Source organism: Meleagris gallopavo, chromosome 14, assembly GCF_000146605.3.
Source record: "Meleagris gallopavo isolate NT-WF06-2002-E0010 breed Aviagen turkey brand Nicholas breeding stock chromosome 14, Turkey_5.1, whole genome shotgun sequence".
In the NCBI taxonomy this organism is placed as follows: Eukaryota; Metazoa; Chordata; class Aves; order Galliformes; family Phasianidae; genus Meleagris; species Meleagris gallopavo.
The window spans coordinates 2,231,124-2,255,633 of NC_015024.2; the positions used below are offsets into that span (position 1 = coordinate 2,231,124).

Consider the following 24,510-nt stretch of genomic DNA (forward strand, 5'->3'; position numbering starts at 1 on the left):
CCCCGAGCGTCCCGTTCGTTAAGGGGGGACGTAGGGCGGAGGGGAGCGGTAGGGGGTCATGTTCTTCGGGCGGGAGCCCTTCCCCTCCATGGGAGCGGTGAAGGGGGGGGGCGGCTGGTAGGGCGGCGCGTTGGGGTCCTCGTCCCGCAGAGGCGTGTACTCCCCGATGGTGTCCTGGTTGAGCGGCGTGGTCTCGGGCATGCTCTGGTTGGGGTACTCTGGGGGGGGCAGCGGGGCTTTCTCCTCCTGCAGGATGAGGGGCATGCTGGAGGACGGCGGGGGCTTGGAGTCGTCCAGCTCGTCGGCGAAGATGATGGGCACGCCCTTCTTAATGAACGTGGCCTGGTCTTCGATGGTCAGCTTCCCTTTCCTCTTCTTGCGGTAGCAGATCATGGCGATGATGCCGGCCACCAGCAGGATGGCGGCCACCACCACGGCGGGGATGACGGTGTGCAGGTACACGTCGTCTTCGCTGCTCTTCTCGGGGTCCTTCCCAGCCACCACCGTCGGCGTTGCCTCCGAGATCACCCTGCCGTCCTTCGTCACGGGGACAAACTGGATGTGCCTGCAGCTGCCGGAGCCCACCACCGACACGTTCAGAGGTTTGAACTCCGGCTGCAAGATGTTGGAGAACGCCGGGCTCGGCCCCCCGGAGTCGTCCGCAATCTTTCTGCTCAAAGTCCGGATCTGCTCGCGGGGGCAGGGCTCCAGAGGCAGCGTGTTGTTGGTCCATTCTACCACGATGGAGCCCTTGGTGATGTCCTGCACCGTGATGGTGCTGCTGTTCCTATCGCCGAACGCCAGGGCCAGCTTCTTCACCAGCATGATCTTCTTATGGATGTCATTTGCCACTGCGTTGTGGTCTCCTTCCAGCTTGGCCTTGAACTTCACTGGCGATTTGTCCCCATGCGGGCGTTTGTGGACGTGGATTTCAAAAGCGTCCACGGCAAACAGTCCCCCTTTGTCAGTGGCATACATGAAGTACTCGTGTTTCCCCACGTGGCTGCGGTCCGGCATGCCGTACATGAGCTGGCTGGTGCTGTTGAACTGGACCCACGAATTCTCCTCTATCATTTGCTGCTCCTTCAGCTTCAAGGTCAGCTGCAGCTTGTCAGTGGTGGTATCTTCCTTATCATAGAAAGTGTCCGAGGGTATTTTTACCTCAAAGTAAGTCCCCTCCCACGCGTCTACCCTGTCGATGTGGTTCGTCAGCTTGGGCGGCTCGTTTGGCTCCCAGGGCCTTGGGATGCCACTGGCCGTGGTGCGGACGCGGGTGGGAGGGGAGGCGGTGGTCAGCTTGGAGATCGGGGAGCGGGTGGTGCTGGGAGGCTTTGTGGGACGGGGCGTTTTGGGCCTCCGGGTAGGTCTGCGTGTTGTCGCCGTGGAGGAATCCGTCGTGGACGGCGTGGCGGGCTTCAGAGTGGAGACTCTGGGCTTCTTGGTGGTGGCGGTGGGCGGCGTGATCACCGCGGTGGGCTCCACGTAGCCGGGCATCGTGGGGCGAATCGGCACCGAGACCATCCCGGTGCCTTCCACCAGCCTGGTCGGCTGGATCGGCCCGAGCGTGGGCGTCTGCACGATGGGGCCCCTCGTCCTGATGGTGACCGTAGGCTTCCTCGGCAGCGGGATGGGCTCCCTGACCGGCGGGGCCGTTGTCTCCGTCGGGGGAGCGATGGCGGGCGACGTTGGGGTGGGGACAATCCTGGTCGGCGGCTCTTGAGCGGCGGTGGTGGGAGGTCCGATGGCAGTCAGAGGCGTGGGGGTGGCGTTGATCTGCCGCCGCATCCTTTTTGGGAGGTGAGGTTTCTTGTTAGCGATGTGCCAGCCAACTACAGGGTAGCCAAGGCGGGCAGACATAGTCCCTTCTTTCGCCGGGGCCTCGACCTTGCTGATGTTGGGGACGCTGTTTTGGCTCAAAGAACAGCCCAGTTTCCACGAGAGTAAGGCCCCGTTTTCCACCACCTTCTTTGCGTTTCCCGGCCCGGCCATGAAGGCCGACATGTCAAAGAGTCTGTTATTTACAACAGGAACCAACTTCATGTTGTGAAGCTCCACCTCTGAGAAGCTTCTCATTCTGTTTAAAAGTTCAATCCTCTGCTTTGGTGTCATTTTTGTCAAATCGGCATCCAGAATGACGGTCAGGATGGTGACCGGCTCCTCCGCACCGCACACGAACGGCGCGGCATCGCCCGTATCCTGGGCTGCCGCTCGTACCGACTGCGGCTCGCTGTGGTCTTCCTGGTGCACCTCCACGGAGAAGACGTTGGCGGCCTGCGGCACGTAGCTGCCGTTGGGGAAGGGCTGCAGCGTGGTCACCGAGATGTAGTGGACGCCCTTGTCCGTGTCCAGGGGCAGCCCTTCCAGGGAGCTGCTCTCCGCATTCCAGTGTAACCACGAAGGCAAGGACTCCTTCCCAGCTTCGGAGACCTGCCAAAGAAGAGAAGAAGGCGCTTTTAGAAGTACGGCATCAGGACAGATTATAGCAACAATAACATTTAATTAAAAGGCTCAAGAAGAAAAAACCTGAAGGGTAACAACTGGGGAAGGAACAGCCTGGTGGGAGCGGGGCAGCCGGTGTCATCCCCTCGGCATGGTGACAAGGACAGGCTCCGCAGGGTGCACTGGTCCCTAAGACCTGAAGGACCACAGGATCTCATCAAGCACTGCAAAGGTCACTGGCCTGCAGGATTTCACTTTCATACAGTAACTTCTTTCACAGACAAGAAATAAAGCTGCAGACCACAGATACCTCAGGACTCCACTGTTTACTTACGGCTTCTTGACTTCTATGACTTACGGTCATAGCAATGCTTTTTTTATAGGGCTCGAGGTGTAGATAGGCAGGATCACAGCTCCCTCTTTCTCAGCAGGCACTGGTCATCCCTTGGGGCCCTGGTCTGGTTTCCCAGCTCAGTGCCCATACAGAGAGCAGCCCACTCCCCTCGGCAGCAGTACCAGGCCTGCTCCACAAGTCCCACAGGGAAAGCAGCCTCACAGGGCCCTGCTCTGAAAACCTGGGTGCCCAAGAGCTCTCCAGAGAGGCCTGCAGAGCTGCTACTTTTGTGCTTTTCACCTGCCAAGAACAAAGCTGCTACTTCAAAAGGGTAAGGAGAGCAAGAGTCTGCAAGGATAGCACAGGGGCTGGGAACCTGCTGGGAGCAGCATGAGGACGCTCTGTGCCAGAGCAGCAGAGGGCTGCGGGAATCAGCTCCGCTCTGCCAGCCTGGGCAGGCCAGAAAGTGTGTCACGAGGCATGGTATGGTTTTGCAGAGCAGAGTTTAAAGCTGTTAGCACATCTTTTAGTTAACACCCAAGCTGTAGTGTCAGAGAGCAGAAAATAAAGATTCCTGTTTGTACCAGAGGTAGAAAGTCCCAAGGACCTTACACACTGATGCAGCCCATCCAGGCCCAGGGCCCAAGATGTGATGCCCACCCATCCAGTTCTGCTGTTCACCCCTTTGCCAGGCAGAAAGCAGCAGGCTCTGGCAGTGCTGGCACCCTCCTCCCCACCACGGCAGGGACAGGAGCTGCCATGACCCTGGCAGCCTTAAGGAGCACCAGCCCTTCAGCTGAGCCCTTGCTCCTTGCTCCAGATGGGGACCAGTGTCAGGACCTGCTCCTGCCCAGAACCAGGAGCCACCAACACGCCTGTGGGGAGGTGAGGAGCAAACACACACGGGGACGTGGCCACAGTGCTGCTGAGACTCACACAGTCAAGAAGAACGCAGCCTTTAATAGCGAGTGGTTAGATGCAAGCAGGACGTGTAATTTCAGGCTGTATGTGGGACAAGTCTCCCTCACCCGTGTGCTCTGTGAGCCACTAATTACAGGGGTCACGTGCTGCTGAGCTTCCCTGTGAGCCAGGGCTTTGGCTGCTCCCTTTTCACTGTGGCTGCTGTACAATCCAAGTTGCTGTACAAGGCTCCCAGCACACAACCAACGGTCCTGTGTGCTCCTCACATTGCTGTTTGATAACCAGACTGACTCAGAAATAGTGCCCAACCTCATGTGCCAAAATAACAGAGTGAGGCACGGCTCACTCTGACTGTTTCTGCTTTGAAAACTACTTTACCAGCTTTACTTTACCAGCTTCTTCTGGCAGACATGGCAGGGTCTTGGAGGTGGAGGCCGACTGCTCAGGACCAACTTCTGTCCTGCTCTTCCTTGAAACATATTGAGAGAAATGCACTGCTGGCACCACCAGCAGAACCTCATGGGGACACTTCCAGCCCCAGCTCTGACCCAGCTCACGTCCTGAAGGACTCATGTTAGGCTCCAGCAGAGCCCTCTGTGTGGGTCTGTCCTGGTCACGTCACCGTTGTTAGGGAACTGTGCTGCACGTGAGCAGGGCTCCAGACTCTTTTCTATCAGCACTTCCTTCCAATATCGCTTCCGACAGTATTTGTCGAGGCTGCACATGGTTAATGATTCGGGATCTCTCGCTTTCATGTACAGTTTCCCAGCTTTCCACGCACACCATAAATATCAGCCTTAAGCCCCATAATTTTCCGCAGAGTTCTGCTTTCAAAACAACTCTTCTGTTGCTCAAGAAAAGAGGGCTGCCTTTGTTTTTCCTATAGCTGAGATAATTGTAAACCAGTGCTTATCGGCTAAAGGTTACAGCAGCCTGGCAGCGTGCTGAAGACCATCACAAAATGAGTAATTTTAAATCCACACAGGGGTCTGGCTGGCTCCGAGACCCCGCTCCCAGCACACATGCACCGCTGTTATTTTTAGGCCGGCCAGGAGCAGGCAGGCAGCTCATAAAGTAAGATAGCTCCATTTGATTTGTTTTTCAAACTTGGAGCTCAGAGCCCTGTAGCCAACGAGACAAAGACAAGCAAACAAGCTGTGAGCAGAGCTGCTGCCTCCAAGGGAATTCAGGCAGAAAAAACCTGCATTCTTGCTTACAAAAGTCCCCTCTAATCCTCCAAGCATTCAGTCCTCCTCCTCCCATGGAATCCTGCAGAAAGCAGGCAGTGATCCCATGCCAGGATGGCCGCGGTGCCAGGACACAGCCCTGCTGGGTGGAGGTGAATGCTGGGGGCAGCAGGGAGACTCCCCAGCCCTGTGCTGCGAGACCTTCGCTACCCAGGGCAGCCGAGGACTCCACGCTCCCACTTCCCATGTCCTCTCCTACAAAGTCCCAGAGAGCTGCAGGGCTGAGGAGTGTTCCTGCAGCCCCTCGCTGCCTCATCTCCCCGTGTCCACGTCTGTGACAGCAGACGCACGTCAGCGGAGCCCCAGCACCGTGCAGGACCGCAGGAGAGGGCATGGCCAGGGTCAGCCTGAGCCTCTCCACCTGCCCCTGGAGGCTGGGAGCGAGGTGGGCGCAGCCAGCACAGAGCTGCTCCCCGGCAGATGCACACACAGCCACGCAGAGGCAGCCGCCCCGCTCTGCTCCCGCAGCACTGCCCCGAGCCACCGCTGGCCCTGCGCCGGGCAGCCGCCCCCAGCTCATGCCATTCCCTGCCATGCCCTCACTCCTGCTATAAGGGCACCATTCAGAGTCCCACCGGGCCTGGGCGAGGGAACACAGCGGCTGCTTCACTGGAGGTCATGGCAGAGCGCGGAGCGTCCCAAGAAACCCTCCTTTCATGGGCCCCGTGGCTGCGGTTTGTGCAGCCGCTTTGTCACGGCGCGGCCCACGCGCTGCCCTATGGCACGGCTGGGGGTGAATGTGGGGCAGGAAAAGCCTGACGTGGCCTCAAAACGCAGCTCAGGGCAGGATCTTCCCTCAGAACAACTTTCTGTAAGCAAAAGGCCAAAGGGAAGCAAAAATACCAGGGGTGCCGAGCTCTGGGGGCCTGGTGCTGCCGGCCCTGCGCTTTCTTCCTGCCACCAGCACATCACAGGGAACTGGGGAGAGGGGCAAGGAGAGGTGAGTGGAGCTGGCAGCCCCTGGTCAGGCTGTGCACAGGGTGCTGCTGCTTCCCATCTTGCTTCAGTCTCCCCGGATGCTCAGGGCAGCAGCCCGGCCGAGCAGGACAAAACAAGGAACTTCCCAGCCTGTCTGAAGAGCTGGTTTATAATTAGATTGAGTCACATTTTCCACTCCTCCAAATTCAGAGCTTGTTACTAAGCGTGCACTGAAAATGCCAAACTCCCCAACTGCTTTGCTGCAGGAAGGAGATAAGCAGTCCCTCGGCCCCCCAACAGCAGCCTTATCAGCTCCTCTTATCACCCCAATTGCAGCATCGCTCTCAGGCAGCGCCCTGCCCAAGAAGCCCTTTGCCTGGACCTGCTCCAGACATCGCCTCTATCCCAGCACAGCCACTGTAAATAGCTGCTGTTGCTTCATCTGTCAGTTAGTCAAGGTCTAAGGAAACCGGGGAGCGAGGTGAAGCTGCTGAAGTGTTTCCCTTCCATACAGCTCAGCGTGCCCAGCACCCTTTGCTCAGTGCACTACGGGGCTGCTGCTGACGCTGAGGCGCACCCCGATGGCCAATCCTAATGCCAGGACTCCTGCGACCCAACCCTATGGGATCTGATTGTAAAACAAGGCCCCCGAGGGCTGGTGAGAGCAAAGCATTGTAGCAAGAACCACTCCAGCAAATGGTAAACAACCACTGGAAAGACCAGGCTCCTGCCTGGAAAGCAAAGACTTTGTTTGCCCAGATTGATACCCGGCGCTCAGATGGCCGCACCAACCCTCAGCACAGATGCACCACGCACAGCAGCTGCCTAAGTTAGTTCTGCTGCTGTAATCACTTCACCACCAACTATGCTTGCACAGAGCAGCAGCTCCTCGGGGCCCTGCTACGTGCTCCATCTACCTTCCCCACAAAGCCCCAGTGAGACCGTGCACCTCCAATACAGCAGGAGCCAAGGCCAGGAGTCCACTGTACCCACCTGGAGACCTGTCTTCAACACTAGCTGGGCAGATGTGCCGCTGGGACCTGCCCCAGGCCTGATCCACTCCCCGCCCCCACTGTCACCGTGCTCCCCAGCTCTGCCTGGCTCTACCAAGCATGGCTACAAATGGCAGAAGTTTAAGGAAATGACCCAACAGTTGTGTTTGAGCTGCATGCCTTGCGACTGCACGTGACATTCAGATCTGGGGGCACTGCCCGCTGTTCCTGGAGAGATGCTGGAAGCCCAGATGTCTCTCCTGTTTCCTGCAACCAGATTGGAGAAACGCTGCCTCTGGTTCACAGTTTGGCACCAGAAAGCCTCTCCTGCAGACATCAGATGCTTTTTGCAACAGCTTCCCCAGCAGCCAGATCAGCTTCTTGGAGCCAGGACGGGGGCAATCACCACGTCAATGCTGTCCTTTGTCTGGTTTTAACTTGGCGTTGGCTTTCCTGATGTGAGTGGGGGTGCTGAGAGCGGAGAGCTGCACTTGCTGCAAAAGCCACTGTTCCACATTCTGACAACAGTGCTCTAAGTGCTAGTGCTGCTGTCCTTGCACTGATTATCTGCTGTCACTCAGGCAGCGATGGGAGGCATAGATTTATCACGCAGGGAGAATGGGACAACCTTAAAGGTTGCACTCCCAGACCTCTCTGAGAACAAGAATGGTAACACCAAATCCCAGACCACTCACCTTGGCTAACGTGCTCTTCTGGGATCTCATGAACTGGAAGGAGAAAGACTACAGCCTGGCTATTCCAGCTGATCACATAGGGTTTGAGCCAAAGGCAGACATGGAAAAGCACACAATTACGGGATGGGGTATTTATAGCAGAGAAAAGGAAGTTTTGTACAAGGCTCCAGTAACATTTTGCCTGCAGTACTTTGTATAGCTCTGGTCAGGCACCCACAAGAAAAAATGAACTCAAGCTGGAAGAGGTGCAGAGGACAGCTGCAAAATGAGGAGAGGAAAAGAAAGCTTATTTTATGGGGAAAGACTAAAGAGATTGGCTTGTTTAATCTAATCAAATCAAGACGGGAGAACATGCCTGTCACTTTTAAATACATAAAGGAAGTAAATATTATGAAGGTGGAAGAGAGATTCAGGCTAAAGGGCAGCACAAATATTTCTAGCTATCTCTAAATTTAGGCTAGAAGTTGCATTTTTAATCAGAGCAGCCCAATTCTGGAACAGCCTTCAAATGGAAGCAATAAGAGCAGGAAATCCAACTGTTTTTATCCTGGGTGCGATGAGTTTCTCAACAACAGGACGCAGCTGAGCACACTGCCCTGCTGGCTGCAGAGACGCAACAGGTCAGGCTTTGCTCCTTTATCTGCACGTCCACCTCTGCATTCTGATGAGCTGCCTCAACGCACTGCAATAAACTTGCTTTTGTGCTCAGCCATAGCACCTCACCTGCTCTGAAGCTGGCTGTGGGCAGCAGGGAAGCACTGGTGCCTGCTGGCAGCAGCACTACCTGACTGTGCAGGGAGCCCACGCAGCTGGGCAGGCGCCTGCCAGGCACTCCTCCGCAGCGCTGCCAATGCTGCCCGTTGTTTCCAGCCCACAACCAAGTATGCAGAGAAAACTACTTTGTCTACAGGCGGCTGGAATCTGCTAACAAGCAGGGAGAGGAGCCGAGAGGCAGCTTCAAGGGGCTCCCCACCATAGTGAGGACTGAGCCTACAAATAATCGGTGGGAACTGCCTAGAAATGGAGCAGCCACACCACTCTCAGGCTCCTGACGTTTGGGGATGTCATGTATCAGCTGTTCTTTTTTTTTTTTTATGAAATGATATTCAGCTTCATAGACACTTAAGGGAACTGAACGTAGGCAAGTACATCTCCTTGTAAGCAGTGATTCACTGCTACATCTCAAAAGGGTGTCCCTACTCTCTCTCCTTAGGGGTCAAGTACCCCATTTAGTAACATCCAGATCAGAATCCTAGAATGGCCTGGGTTGAAAAGGACCTCAGAGATCATCCAGTTTCAACTCCTCCCCTCCCCTGCTATGTGCAGATCACCAACCAGCAGCCCAGGCTGCCCAGAGCCACGTCCAGCCTGGCCTTGAATGCCTGCAGGGATGGGGCATCTACAGCCTCCTTGGGCAACCTGTTCCAGTGCCTCACCACCCTCTGGGTGAAAAACTTCCCCTAAATGCACCATGTTATCACTGCTCTGGCTCAGGCAGCCTGAGAAAAAGAGCAGAGCAGCTTGCCCTGAAAGCACCCCAGCACTCCAGGATTGCCTATGTACGCCAGGAATCAAATCCCCATTGGGAAGGCTGGCCTCGCTCAGCAGCCAACACAGCTCTCGGTGCAAGGGAGAGTCCTTCCAGATGCCTGCTAAGTGAGGCCAGGAGCAATGCCACAGAGCCTGTCTCACTTTTTAAATCAATTTCAAGGTGAACAGATGCAATGTGCATTCAGGCAAACCCACGTATGAGCGTGGAAATTGCTCCCAGCCTTTGCTGATCTACATCCCAGCCAGCAACTGCTCCTCCAGTCCCGCTCCAGCACGCTCCCTTTGCTGCTCTCCAAGCATCTGTTGCTATCAGCAAAGACTCCTTGATAGCAGTGGCAGAAGTATTGTTTGGAGCTACTAGATGGGGCTGCAATAACACACCACAGAGCCACCCTACAGCTATCAAAGACGACTGCTGTGAGGAAGAGGAGAGTGCTGTAGCTGTGGTGTTGAACAAGCACTGAGAATGCCTTCTTGCCATCAAAGAAGCCATTAGACAACACCAAAACAAGTCAGTCTGCAACAAAACTCAAAACCAAAGTGATCATTTCTGTAACACAAGATCTTGACAGTTTCCTCCAGTGAATTCACAGAGAAAGATAAAGCTCCCGCAGTGCTGGCAGCAGCACCCACCGCACACCAAGCCATGAACCAGGCAGAGCTCATGGGCACAGCAGCCCTGAACAACTCTCCTGCTCACAAGGATCCACACTGGAAAGTCTGCTCCCTCCAAAGCTGAAGCCTGGTACCCTCACATAAGTGTCCTGTGCTAACAAACTCCCACCTGGCAGTGGTTCAAGTAGGGCGGCCACCACCACTCTCCACCAGGTTAATTAATCATCACAACCCTTGCTCTGAAACCAGCCCACCCCACCTCCAGCTAACCCCAGAGCTCACCCACCACACGTCTCTCTCCCCCATCTGACAGACAGCCCGTCAATAACAGATACATTCTTCAGATTTTCTACCTGCCATCAGGATGCTGCAATCCCAGAGCTGGAGACAGCGAGATCGTGAATCCGGATTGATGTAATTGCACAACAGCACGCACAGCTAAAACAAACCTGCCTGCAAGGAGAGGCTCAGATGTCAGTTGCCTCCTGACTTGCCTCTCTGATCTTCTGAAAGGCACTCAAAGGTTGGCCTGTTACAACATTTTCCAAAAATGGATTTTTAAAAGTATTTTTCAATTCTACTTTCTGAAAAAAAAACCCACCCTAAGATTGGAAGTCTGCTTTCTTTCAAAAACAGAATTTTCCTGAGCTCTCCATCCCCAGCAGATGCTGAGACAACTTCTCAGCACCCTTCCAGAAAAGGACAAGAGCTGAACAAGCATCTGTTTGGCAGCACTGTCTGTCCTCCTCCAGGCTGTCCCAACACTTCCTTGCTTCCAGGACTGCTTACAAAGCTTAGTTTTTGGGTGTCCGCAGTGCCAGTAGGTCAGACAAAAAGAAAGGTTCTCATCTTCCCAAGAGGACTCAGGGACAAGGTCAGGGAAGACTACGTCAAACACAGAACAGAGCCCTGCTCCCAGAACACAGCCTGTTTGTCTGACAATATTTTGTTACCATAGTGAAGCAGGCTCCCCGAGTGTCACGGCAGCAGTCCCAGGCAATCCACAGCTGCCCCGATCCCGAGGCAGCATCTCCCCAGGAACATGCCTGTCGTCCAGGGGCTGTGTGCTTCACAGCTTAAATGCAGCCAACAAACCTGAGCAGCCGTCTCAAAGACTGCCTTACCATAGAGGAAAGAAACTTTGCAATGAGGTGAGAAAGATCTATATCCTTCTTCCACAGCCTCGAGGGAGCTCTGCAGCAACCTCACACATTCTCGTGGTAACCCCACAAACAACTGAAAATGAGCCCCAAGGAATGACATTTCTCACCTGGACTACTTCTCCATTGGAAGCAATTAAATCTGTGGGGATGGAGACTCTGAAGAAGCGGCCCACCACGGCGGAGCTGTCTGGTATCCCCACCACAGCCGGCACAGTCTCTCGGAGGTCTGAGAGCACGGAGTGCATGGAGGCCTCGAGCTGGTTTTCCCAGTCCTTCAGCACTTCTGCCGGCTCGCTGGGCCAGTGGCAGTGAGCTGAGGCTGCAAGCAGCAGCACTGGGAGCAAAGTCCTCCCCAGGAACGGGGGCTGCAGCACACATCCAACAGTCATTCTGCCCGGTGGCTCTCAGACGGCGCTCCAGCCAGAGGAGGGACGTGGGGTGGGGTGTGCAGGCACGGCAGTGCAGGCAGCGGATCTGCCACTCCTCACAGCAGCCTCATCCTAAGGGTCCTGGCAACCTGGGTGAAGGAAGGAAACCGATCAGCAAATTAATCACAATCCCCAGCCAGCCAGCATGCACAGACCTCCTTGTGATGGATACCGAGCTTCCTACCTTCCACCCCGTTTGTTTTAATTCGCTTTTGGATTAAACCCTAAGAGTTAACACTACCAGCGAGAGCTTCCCAGCTCTTTACCTGATGTACAGCATCTCTAGAGCAATCAGACCCACCTGCTTTCCATGCACACAGTTATGCTGCTCCTGGAGCACCCACTGGCCCCAGGCTCCGGGCAGACACAACCAGTGGCAGAGCACAGCGCAGAGGGGTCTTTGGAGGCAAGCCGCACTCAGGCCGGGGCAGCAGCACATTTAAATGCTGATTACTCAGCATGAAGGCCCCTAGAAACCTTTGATACTCAATGCATGACAGATGCTTACAGATGCTTCCTCTCCTCCGCCCCAAAGCCTGGCTTCTCAAACCAGGCTTGTGCTCTGTTCCAGCCTTTGGGATTAGCCAGTATTCATACCTGACTGTGGGGCCAGCAACATGCAGTCTAGGATCAGACCCGAGCAAGCTACGCATGTGAGGCCACAGAGAGCACCTGAAACTGGACTATCGTGGGCCCAGGTGCTCAGGCACCTTTAACCAACCCTTTATTTCCCAGGCTGAGAGCAGCAGCTCCGAATTCCCAGAGCAAACCCTGCCCGCCTCACGACCAACAGCCACAGCCCCTAGCACAGCCCCCACACGGGGCGTACGCCTGGCTGCCCTCACACAGCTCCTGCTGCCCTGACTGCAGAGCGCGTGAGCGGGGCCGGGAGCTGCCCTGTGCAAAGCTATCACAGGGCGGGTTCTGCATCCGCCCAGCCAACGAACAAAGCTGGAGCGCGCTGTGGGCGCTCTGAGGCTGACGCAGAGCTTGTGCTATTCTGGACACTGAGACCTTGGGCTGAGGATGCTTTAGCGTCCCTCGCCCCTGAAGCTGTTTGCTTGTCAAGATGAAACCTAATCCATTCCCAAACCCTGCAGCCCGCCAGCCATTGCTGCAGCACGGTGTGCCCGGAGGCCACGCGGCTGCACAGCCAGGCCTACTGCAGAAGGGAGAAGGCAGAGGGGCTGTGCAAGGGCTGGCACGTCCTCACCCTGCAACGGGCCTTCCCCACCTGAGGGCAGAGGGCCGACACCTCTGTGCCACAAGGAAGCCCCCAGGGGCAGTGGGATTGCGAGTCGAACACAATAACCTCTGGTGCAGCGTTTGTCAGGCAAATATCTGATCTGAGCACTGCCACTCTCAGAAAGCCCTCAAGTGAAAGGCAGGAGAAACAGCAGAGGTAGAAAACAGTGCTGGAAAGCCCTGGGAATCAGCTGGGAGGGGGTCAGTGTGAGACGCTGGGCCAGAGGAGTGCCCAGGACAGGAGCACATGGGGCTGAGTGACAGAGAAACCAAATCCAGGCTCTTCTCAAAGGCAACACTGTGGTCTTTACCCAGAGTCAAACACCTGAGCTGCCTCTCCAGAGACTGTCACCACCAGAAATGGAACAGCTGGATAGGTAAAGGCAAGTCTCGCTTTCCAGCTCCTACCAGCTCCCTGCCTTGTCAGGAGATGAGAATCCAACACACATCAAATGGCACAGGAATGTGGATGAATTTTGGACGTGGTGAATTTGGATGAGCTTGAAGTCACCTCAACAAGAAGAGAACTACCGCAACAGGTACCCAGACAACTTCCAACATGCTCTGCACATCTTGTTCTGAATGAGTTCTGGAGACAGAACAAGGCTCTGCAGGAGGTCCCGGTGAGGCCACTGATTGCCACGGTGGGAAACCAGGGCACTGTCACTCTGCACAGGGCTATAAGAAGGTAGAAAGAGGCTCTCAGCCTCCATAGAGCCTGCACCCACAGCACCTTGTCCATGAGCTGCTTCTCCTTCTGCCCCATCACTAGAAGGTCCTGCTGCAGAGAGACTAGAGAGCAGCCATGCTGCAAGCGTGGGCAGGATCAGAGGCTGCAGCTAGGGGAGGAAGGCAGCAGCTGAGGAATGTGGCTGCTGTGGAGCTGAGATGGTATCAGCACAGAAACACTGGCTGCTGCTCACAGCTGAGCCTCCACACCTGCATGGGATGGATGCGCAGGCAGCAGGACGGCCAGCCAGCAGCAGCCATGCAGAGCTGCAGCCACACTTGCAGAGGTGGGCACCGTGTCCCCACAGCAGCAATGCCCCCATTTGTCAAGGCTGCAGGAACCACGCGCTGCCATAGTGTGGCTCTGTGTTGTTAAGCCAACTCTGTGATTCACCCCAGGGTGTTCCTGTGGATGGATAGGAGTGCCTGGGCAGACCGGAGCCAGTCCCTGATATCTGTGGCAAGCAGGAGAGGAGGATGAAGTCATCACCCACTGCAGAAAGAATCACCGGAGCAGGCAGCAGGCACTGCCCGTGCCCCTCAGCCAAGCGACTCATGCATTGGCTGTGCAGACCTACTCTGACAATTGTAGGTCACACCAATTCCAAATTCCATTTAGGAAAACCACAGAACAGTCTCTAACCAGAAGCTGAGCACAATGGAGGTACAGGAAGAGTTCTGTAGCTATTGCCAAAAGAAAAGCCAAGAGAAGCAAGAACAGCATTACACCACCAAGAAATCTCTTTAATACAGCTCCTCACCAAACAATAAGCTGAAACGGGGCCAGGCTCTCACACTGTGCTAGGACCAAAGGCAGGGCAGCTCCCCAGAAGCAGAGCAAGGCCCCCAGCTATGGTCTCTTCATGACAGAACCCCACCTGTGCACAGCACAGAGCTGTGAGTCTGGATACAAGTGCAGACACACAGAACAAACGTGGGAGGGTGGGAAAAGCATGGGCACCTGCACGACGCCTCTGGGGAAGTTCAAGAGCTACAGCCAACCTATTTCACGTGTGGAGATGGGCAAAACGCAGACTTACTTGTTTGAGACTGCTCAGTCATAGGTAGCAGATAACAGCGCTCAGGATCACCTTCCATGAGCTGTGACTAGCATGGAGCCGGAGAGGATCAGAAAGGCCAACAGGCTGCAGTCCAGCCAGGAGCTAGGACAGGCTGCCCAGAGAGGGTGTGGATGCCCCATCTCTGGATGTGCTCAAGGCCAGGCTGGGTGGGATCCTGGGCAGTTGAGCTGGTGGTTGGCATCCCTGCTTGCTTCAGTGAGTTGGAACCGGACATCTTTAAGGCCCCCTCCAACCTAAGCCGTTCCATGATTCTGCCGTTTCATGCAAGCTCAGAACAGAGCCAAAAATCAAGCAGAATTCTGCAGTGCTGCTCTCTGCTCTGCAGGCATCACCATGCTGCAGGGCTCATCCTCTTGCTTTCAGGTTACCAGGCCAGGCCACCCCAGCTTCTCCACACAGCAGCACTCCCTCCTCTGGCAGGATCTGCACTGCCCTGTTTGGCAGAACCACCGCAAAGGTTCAGGTTAGTCCTGAATTTCAGGATGTTTTGCTCTGTCTGATCTTACGAAAATACCGAGTTTCTCTTTATCCTCCTGCTTCTGTGAGAGCTCTTTTGGGTCTCCACTTTGAACCTCCAAAACGCTGGATTAAACATCAAAGCTGGGATCAACATCTGCTTTGGCCTTAGTGCTCAGTACACATGCCAATGTTGATGCCTGATTGCTGATGCCAAATCCCCATCGTGGAGCACGCAGCCAGGCCTGCTGGATGATGCTGATATGATGCTGACTTGCCAAGACAATGCTGGAGCTGACTCCTCCAGCAAACCACAAGGCCTGCTGATGTGCTAAGGATATGCACTGCTTCATATGCAGGAAGGCAGAACGGAGCGGCCAGAAGACAGTGCTGAAAGCGAGGCCCGGGCAACACAGCTCCTGCCAGCCACAGGACCTTGCTGACTGCCCACCGCAGGACAGCAGGAGTGCAGCTGCCCTAGGAATCGCTTCTGTGTGGCCAACTACATCACAGCTCCAGCAAGAACCTGCTAATGTGAGCCCCAGCGCAGCTGCACCTAATCCAATTGCTCAAGTACAGTCACATCAGTGGGCTGTGGTAATTAATCACTGCCAGCATGTTAATGCCTCTGAATCTTGACGCTGAAAGCCTGAGTAGCTGCCTTCCCATGCCCTGCTCCAGATAAGGAATTAAGGAGAGCAAGGAGGAATCAGAGCAAGGAGGAATCCCACCTACCTGAGCTGCTTACTTACCACTGCCCCCATAAAGACAACACTGAAACAAATGGTCTCTCCCTAAGGAAGCCAAATCAGAGCAGAACGCAGTGGGCTGGTGCAACTTCCCAAAGCACAAGTACCGTACGTGCACAGCTCTCGTGCATGTTCCCACAGGAGAATCTCTGGGCAGGTCCCATCAGTGGCTGCATGTCGAGGCAGCAAGCAGGAGGAATGATGCAATGTGGTGGGACGGCTGGGTGTGGGCAGGGGCACAGTGCTGCACATGCCCCAGTGCCTACCGCTGCTCCACGCACGGCTGTGGGAGCTGGGGAGGGGGAGAGGGCTGGGCAGGTGGGGGTTTCTTCCACCCTCCACCTTTCCAGCACAGCAGTGACCCAGGCACTCACCAGTTCCAGCCTCTGCATGCCTGGGTGAGTTATGGGAGGGAACGCAGGAGGACAGTTGCTCAGGGACATTTGTCACGCAGCTGGCACGAGCAAACGGGCAGAGCTGGGGACGGACGTTCTCCCTCCACGAAGCCATGCCCCCACCCCGAGCAGACACGTGCGGTGAGGACGTGCACAGGACGGGATGCCTCTCTGAAAGACAAGCTCACCCCTGCAGTTGTGGTTTAATGCTGAATGCATTCATGTCCTGCACGCCTGTAACCATAGACCAAATGTGAAGTAGCAGGTTCCGTTCGTCTTCAGCACAGCTGTTGTCAGCAACAGGAAACCCTGACACCGAGCAACAATTTAGAGGAAAAAACAACAAAACTCAGCTGTGCTGAGTTATGTGCCGGGGCAGGGAGAGGAGCAGCACTTCTGCAGATGGGAACTGCAAACTGTCACTCACTGCCTCAGGTCATGCGTGCCAACAGCAGCTCCATGGAGCTTGCAGGGGAAGTGGTCACAGCAATCGACACCTCAAAGCAGTTTTTATTCCGCTAGAGTAAGCACTGAGATATTTAACCTACTCATAGCTCAGGGGAAGCTTTCCTGCTACTCGTCATTACCTTCTCTTTGCAAGCTGGAGCTCTGTACCACCAAGAAGGAACCAGGCGCTTGCACACGGACCTGACTCTGCTACAAGACCAGGTGGATGCCTCCCAGCTGTGAGATCCTGCTTGCAGGTCCCTCAAAAGCCGCGCTCAGTGTGTCACTGTGATGCCCTGGAGCTCAGGAGAATCCACACCACCCATCAGCGCGCCAGACCCGCACAAGTGACCATAGCAGTGATTTTGGCTGTGTGGGACTTTTCTCTTTGATGAGAGCTTCAGCAACCACAATCAATCCCTTCCTCCCACTTTGCTATTCCCAAACAGACAACCCAGATCATATCTTCAAGTGTGCTCAGTTAAAAGGAAACTGATATTATCGGCCCAAATATTTAGGATGCCTCAGAGACCATTTTTTTTCCCCTGTAATCAGGAACATCGCAGCCAGAACTGCCACGGTCCTGGCAGCACACAGGCAAATTAGGATAAATCCAGAGGGGACTCCAAATAACAACTGAAGACTGCTTCGTGGTGCTGTCCTCGCATCAGGCCCCCAAAGAAGCACCAGAAGGGATTATCTGGATACAGGACGGACCCTGCATGAGAAACAACTGCACTGCCCTGGTGAGAAGCAGGCAGGGCACAGCAGGTACAGAGGCACCAGGGGCTGGGCGCAGGGGCTGCTGATGGATGCACCAGGAACAAGGCACGCACCAAGCTCAGACCTGTGCAGAACGAGGCTGTGGACGTGGTAAATGTTAAAGCCTAAGAAGGAGGGAGGGAGGGGTCAGTTTTATGGAGAGAAGGCACTGCTTCTGGCTCGAGAAGCACTTTGTGATGGATCCCAGGGCAGCACTCAGGGCGGGTATGACTTACATTCCTCCTCGGGTGTCTTCTCCTGGCTGTAATTGGAAAGGGCATATAGGCTAAATATACAGCTGCAGTGGGGCAGAGCAAAGGTCTGCTTGTTCTTAAGGGCATTCAGTTTAACCTGGCTTTGACTTCACTTGATTTGCCACAGCCAGCCCCTCAGGAACACAACTCCTGATTTCGTCTGAAACAGAGCTACAGAGCATAAACATCCTCATACTCATATTCTATGTTTAACAGAACCTAAGCTAAAGCTTGTACTGAAAGTCACAGGAAATTAAACAAGTTAGCCTCAACTTCTTTGGTTTTAAGAGCTCTTTACTACCAAAGCTTATATAGAAATGCATATTTTGAAGACAAACACAACAGGCATATATGCATACATGCATATGAATGCTTTATCAGATTCCAAGATTCCGTGAAGAAACAGAACTCAGGGCACCCAGATAAAATAGGCATTTTTCCTCCCGATTTCTCTTTTGTAAAGACAGCATTCCATAGCTCGGGGCAAATTCAGCAAGATAATGCTGAGATGAAGGCAGCAGTGTTAGCAAAGGGCGTTCAGAGGAACCATCCTGTCCTGTGTTTGTCACTCACCATCCACCAGTTGCCCGAGTCTGTCTGTCTGCATACTGCCCACCACTGTCCTGCCACTGATGGGCTGGAGTCCTTCCCCCCATCTCATGCTCTGCATGGGACAAAAATCCTTCCCCAGCCCCCAGCAGCACTTGCAATCTCAGCTGAAACCGTAGAAATCCTTCCCCCCTATGCTGCCCCGCTGTGCTGTGCAGATGTTTGCTTCGGATGCAGCTATGAACACTGAAACAAACGAGACCAACCAGATTTGCAACTCTTGCTTGACTTCTTAATTGAATTAAAGGCTGAACAAAACCCCCTCATGAGGCTTCAGAGAGCCCACACGGAAGAGAAGCAATGAATATCCTAATCAGAGAGGCCGCTTCCACCGAACATTTTGTCCTGGTAAGTACTGAGATCCCACACAAAAAGGAGATGGACCCTGAGGGATACATTCTTACATCCAGCAAGGCAGGAAACCTCGCTGCAGCTTCTCCCAGCTCAGCCTCCTGATCACACCCCGTGTTGGAAGTCACACAGGAGCAGAGGTCAGCCTGGGAGCGCCCATTTAGCCAAGGAAACTTGCCCATCATCCCAGCCACCTGTTTTGTGTTTGATAAAAAATAAAAGGCACAAAGCCTCATCTGTCAAATTGGCAAGCAGAAGCTGTCGGTGAGGTGGGGGAGAGCCTGATGGCAGGGCAGACCCCCAAGTCTTCCTTCAGAACCGTGCTTCCAAACCACGTGAAAAAGGAGGCTGAAGTTCTGACGGCTCCTGAAGTGCTTGGATGCTGAGATCCTTGCATGTGCAGTCACGCAGCAAAGTATTTTCTGATTTTGATCACCAGAACTGCCCTGTGCATCGAGCACTGCACTTGGGCTCCCCTCACACACCAGCACACAGGCAAACCTCTGCTGTGCTGGTGGCATCAAGGGGCACCTGGCAGCACGCTGTGTATCCCAGCCTGAGGAGCAAACAACCCCAGGCCTGCAGGCACCAAACCACACCAAAAAGGGGAGATTTAATGAGGTTTTGCATTCGTCTAAACGCTGTTTCGCTGAATGGCTTTATGGATAGGCAGCCACATTCCAATGGTTTATCATCACCTTCTGAGTATTCCACTGAATTCCTCAGCTAGTGAAGTATTTCAAGAGGGTCTTTGGAAGCGTTCTTTAAGCAACAATTTCCCATCAGCTGAGCTCGGGGCACCAGGCAGCACTGAAGGGATGGGCTCAAGGTCTTTCCCCATACCAGGAGCCTGACTGCTGCTACCAATGGGACATGAGGCATAAGAGCTGATGGGAGACAGACAAGGGAGCAAGGCAAGCCAGTTTCCAGCACTCCAGTTACACAGGCAGCATCATTTATGTCCTTAGTGGCTGCGTAGCTAAGGGCTAGCACATTGTTTGGAAGCATCTCGCTGTTCCATCAGTTCCTGCACCCTGCCCTGCAGCCCCAAGCCAAAGCATGAAGATGCAGCTCGATGAAGCCGTTCTGCCTTGACTTATTGCTCAGTGAGTGGAACTGCCACAGCTCTGAACACATTTACCACTGAGCAATCTGTGCAGAGCAGCCAGGGCCTCAGCCCTGGACTTGCAACTTTCAATGTTTCTCAGGAAAACCATTGTAAATGCTTTTTGGCAGCACGCTCCAGCTCTAACCATCCAGCATAAAATGGGAAAGCTATGAAATGAAACAGAGCTCAGACCAAGAAAGCTTCTGAAAGAGGAATTCAAGATCCTGAAGATCCTCAGGAGTCACCGAACTCCATCAGACCGACAAGCTCTTTGCACAGTGCTCATTTCTATAGGTATTCTCCTCTTGCTGGAGAGCAGAGGGCGAAGGCTTTGACTGCCTGGCTAGAACTCCCAACTCCTCACCACAACCCCCAGCCATGCCAGCAGTCTGAAAGCCACGGTAAAGCAGGGACCTGGCTCGGGGTGTCCATCTGCTTTCTATGGCACAAGCCAATTCAAAACCAACCCATCTGGTTCTGTGTGGGGTTTTTGTGGCTACAGCTCTGCTGCCAGGTCACCCTGGGCCTGGGGGGGGGGGTGCTGAAGCACACAGACAGCTCCAGCCTTCCTCCACACCCTGCTCTGGCATCACGGAGCAGAATGCCAAACCCAATGATTCCAAGGCCACGAAGTCCACTGTAAGGAATGGAGGTGGGATTTGGGCATCTGTTCTTAGCTGCCAGTCCAGCATTAACATCTCCTGCTGCTGCCAGTGCCAAACCTCAGGAGCAAGGAACTTCACACCTAGGTGGAGTGAAACTATGGAGGAGAACACTGGAGTAAGAAGATGGGACAGATCCTGGGCCGATGTCTCTCCCAGGGCAAAGCAAAGAAGCGAAGCACAGGTAACACACCTGCTCAGGCTGCAGGAATCCCAGGAATGGGGGCAAAGTCATTAAAGCACCAGTGTTTGCCCCGGGAAAACAGAGCTGAATGCCATTCTGAGGCAACAAGGAAAATTACACCAGTGCTTAGCCGGGTTCTGTACCAGCTCGTGCCTGTCCCCCCCAAGCACCATCTCCCCTGGCTCACCCCCAACGTAGTGCCCCTGTGCCCCGCTCTCAGTTCCTGCAGCAGGGCTGCCTCTCCCAGGCACAGATACCCAGCAGTGCCCCGAAGGAAGCAGGACAACTCCATTTCACAGCCTCATGCACTCAGAGCCTTTAACACCCCACACCTTTCCTTCCAAATGCCACCCCTCAAGTCAAACTAAGAGTGATTTCTGCTCAGCACCCATCTACTCTTCCTCATGAAAATAATGCCCAGACCCCAACAATTGACTGGAGAGAGCATCCCACTCGCAGGAGACCCTCCTCTCTGTTTGCACACTCACCTCCTTACAGCTAATAACTGCACAGACCTGAACAACTTTCCAGAAAAACTCAATGGCTCACTGCAATCACACAGCAGAGGCAAAGATAAAGGGTGTGGAGAACAGAAGGGCTGCATGAAGAGGGATGCTCAAGCGCCACAGGAAAAAGCAGGCTCGGAGTTGCAGTGAGGCTGTTAAGCTCTGAAGGTGTGTGCAGCTTGCCTTGGTTTTATAATGCTGCAGCAGATGCAGGGAAACAATTAAACTGCTTATCACAGTATGGCCCATTCAGCTTCCAGAGCAGAGAGCAATTCCAGTCCCCAGGTGGCAAACACAGCAATTAGGTACCCAATTACCTGCACCAAAGCTTCTATTTGCTTACGCTATCTTACTTCAGTGGTTATATGGCACTTCCTTGGCTTGCTATTGCTAAAGGGCTGCAGGTTTGGGGAAGAGCTGCAGGGTCCCAGGAGACCTGGCAGCCCTGCAGGACGACACTGTGCCACAGCTGCAGTTTTGTCCTACAGCAGCACCAAGGTACAGAGCCTGGACATAGCTTCATGTCTTCACCTGGAGGGGGTAGACTTCATTACCAAAACAAACACAAATGGCTACAGGGCAGCCAGGATTAGCTTCCAGCTTTCCCTACAGCTCACCTGCTAAGAAGATTTCAGGCCTGGTGCCTGAGCCCTCTCCGGGTTTAGTAAAAAGCTCTAAGGAAAAATATGCAGCTCAAATTTTAGAAACGGAGAAGAGAAACCTTGGCTTAGCAGCTGCAGTCCCCAGGCACTCCCTGCTTAACAGGAACCTGTACAGCAGAGCAGAAAACTAAAACAGCACGCAGCCAGAGAGAGGTGTGCTGTGAAGACCAAGAAAGGTGCAGTTTGGGGACATAATTCGAGTTCAAGGCAAAGGCCTCTCCAACCTCAGTGCAACAAAGTGCACATAAAACCACCAAATGAACCGAATCAGCTCACGCACAAAGCGACTCTCAGAAATAGCAGCAGAAGCCAGGCTGCCCCTCACAACCACAAGATGAGCTGCTATGACTGCAGGCTGAGCCCTACATCAGTCCTGCAAGGCAGGATGCTGCTGTGGGTAGTACAAACTGCAAATAATGAATTAAAACTGAGAATACCTGAGCTCGGGCTCCCCGTGAGCTGGTCACAGCAAGCACAGCGTGCTCCTCGTCCTGCACCTTCTCTAGGCTCCAGGAGACAGAGGAGCTCCTCACCCGGCCGTGGCCGTACACAAGGCAGCAGTGAGGGGACAGGGCTGTCCCCCCCAGTGCCCCCAGGTGTCCCCTCCCTGCCACAGCCCATCCAACCCGGCCCTTCCTGGATAGCATCTGAGTGGCAGGTCTGCAAAGCCATTCTGGTGCCTGCCAGGTGATAAGATCAGGGCATTTGTGCCTGGAGCACAGCCCTTGGACACTGACAACAGCAGGCAGCTCAGTGCACAGCAGTAAAGCTTTGTTGTTCTCTTAAATACTCAAATTTTGGGCACTTCTGCCTTTAACTCCTGAAAATGTCTGAACTGCTTTTGCTGAAAACTTAAAAACAAGTGTGAGGCAGATCCACAGCATGGGAAACTCCAGTGCCAGCTCAAGAGTGAACCAGCATCAGACACAACCTCTCCAGCAAGAGTTTGGTCATGGGTACCTATTGCAGTTTCAACAAGGACTAGTTTGAGCAAGTCCTGTGGTGGGGAGCTGAGAAAACAAGTTTTTAAAGCTGGAAAAAGTTACATTTCCAAAGTTTTTGCTCTGTGCCCCAGCACTGACCACCTCTTGCTCTCACTGCCATTCTTACTTGGGAACAGTAGCCCTTTCTTACACTGCTTTTTCACAGAAACAAGCAATGATCCAAGGAAAAGCTGATGAGAGGACTCGGGGCAGATGTGCCGTGTAAATCAGCACCGTTCCTGCAAACCCCACGGAACTGCTGGCTTTTGGGGACAGCCAAATCCCTGGGATCGGAGCTGGCTGACCTGAAGCCCCACAGCCAGCAGCTGCTCAGGCCGAGCCCAGCAGAACACCCTGGGGATCAATCACACCGGGGAGGTCTAACCACAGCCCCACCAGCACGAGTTTTATTCTGGGTTTTCCAGGAATCATCGTGCAGACAAAGCGAAGCGGACCCAAAGCACTCAGATAACATCCCAACGCGAGCACATCAGCCAGAACGAAAGCTTAAAGCCTGGGAAAAACACCCAAAATGTCATTTGTGACAGCAGCTTTGCTCTGCTTGCAGCATGCAATGCCATCACACAGAGGAACACCACTCGGAGATTACCAGGTAAGTTTCTCTCAAGGCTTCTCACCACTCAGTCCAGTGCTGGGCACTCAAGAAGCAGCAGTGAGTGCGAGCACTGAGCTCAGGAAGCCCTCCCATGGCTCCTGGTCCCGCTCAGCCCTGTGCCATGCATCGTCCCGCACTGCTCAGTACAGGTGACCTCACAGAACCACCGTCTCCAAGCAGGGGTTTGTCCACAGAAATGACTCCAGACTCCTCAGAGGGATGAAGTCATGGTTTAAAATGCAACAGTGCAGCAAATTCAATTAACTCACTGAGCCCGCCCGCTTCTTCGGCAACGTGGCAGCAAGATCTCTCACTGCCCAATCCCGAGGTGCAGCACGTTAGTTATTAGGAACGTTGCTGAGTCCCAGCAGTGTGCTCCAAAGGCTCTGCCCCCATCCCTGGAGCAAGGGTCCCACTCCCAGGGCAGCACAGAGCACAGTGCTCCTCAGCACAGCCCAGGAGCTGCCCCACTATAAACCCCCAGCGGAGGCCGGAGGGGCTCAGAGTGGTTTGCACAAAGCCAGCCAGAGGCAAACAGAGGCTCTCCTGAGGAATGAGCCCCTCTGTCAGTCTGTCGTGATTGATATGTACATCTGCCAGTCCCCACCTGCTGTTCGCATTCCTGGCATTTCTTTCTGCAGCGTTTTCTCCCTGAGAAAGGACCAGCTGCTTATCAACTGCTGCAGTGATTTAAAGGAAGAGAAACAGGCCCTGGCTTCAACAAAACTAAGAGATTTCAAGCCCTGAGCATACCAAAGAGTTTTCCTCTATCAGGTGGAAAAACCTGCCCCAGGGATATACTGAAGAACCCCCGCACCACACGAGAGCTGCACAGAGCTCCGCGCTCCCTTCCATCATTTCTGCATCCCACCACCACTCAGTGCTCAGCTGCCAACCAAAGCAGGGGCTCCGGGGGCCTCTCCAGCCCTCCAGCCACTCACCCCAAAGTCGTTTTCTGCCCCGGTGAGCCACAGCCTGGGAGAAAGACGTGAAGAGCGTGAGGAAGGCCAGCCTGTGAGCACAGACTGCCCAGCAGCGAGGGCTGACGAGCAGGGACAGGCGGTGGGGATGGGGGGGCAGCCAGGGTGCAAATCCCCAGCGTGCCCCGAGCCAAGAAACTGCCTTCCAAGTATTCATGGGATGGATTCCTGCACCTCCCAGTTCTGGTTCTCAGCCCTGAGTATGAGCTGGAAGTTTTTCTTTCCTTCTCATCTTAGCTTTAATGTGGCAAGGAGGCTGAGAAGAAGAAACAGTAAAGGGATCCAAAGCGGGGAGGGGGAATGTGAGCCTACCTGCCTGCAGAAAGCAGCTCTGAGCAGCAGGACAGACCGAGTATCATAGGGCTCTCCTGAGAGCTCAGTGTCTTTAAGATCCCGACCCCTGTCAAACTGGATCAGAACTAGCTAT

The 24,510-nt window shown here is 54.3% G+C and overlaps 1 protein-coding gene across 5 annotated transcripts in view; it reads right to left on the bottom strand.

Annotated features, from left to right (window-relative positions):
* Nucleotides 1-6: 6 nt before the first annotated feature.
* DAG1 (dystroglycan 1) overlaps nt 7-24,510 on the bottom strand; it is a 29,979-nt gene continuing 5,475 nt past the window's right edge. For 2 of the 5 annotated variants that reach the window (XM_010718337.3, XM_010718335.3), the window contains exons 2-3: nt 10,983-11,392; nt 7-2,427 (exon numbers count right to left, since the gene is read on the bottom strand). In XM_010718337.3, coding sequence (XP_010716639.1) covers nt 19-2,427; nt 10,983-11,264 — 2,691 coding nt within the window. In that variant the 5' untranslated portion in view covers nt 11,265-11,392 and the 3' untranslated portion in view covers nt 7-18. Of the gene's footprint in view, nt 2,428-10,982; nt 11,393-23,097; nt 23,309-23,372; nt 23,572-24,044; nt 24,146-24,510 lie in introns of those variants that run through there. The other 3 variants (XM_010718333.2, XM_010718336.3, XM_010718334.3) reach the window with 3 other exon arrangements.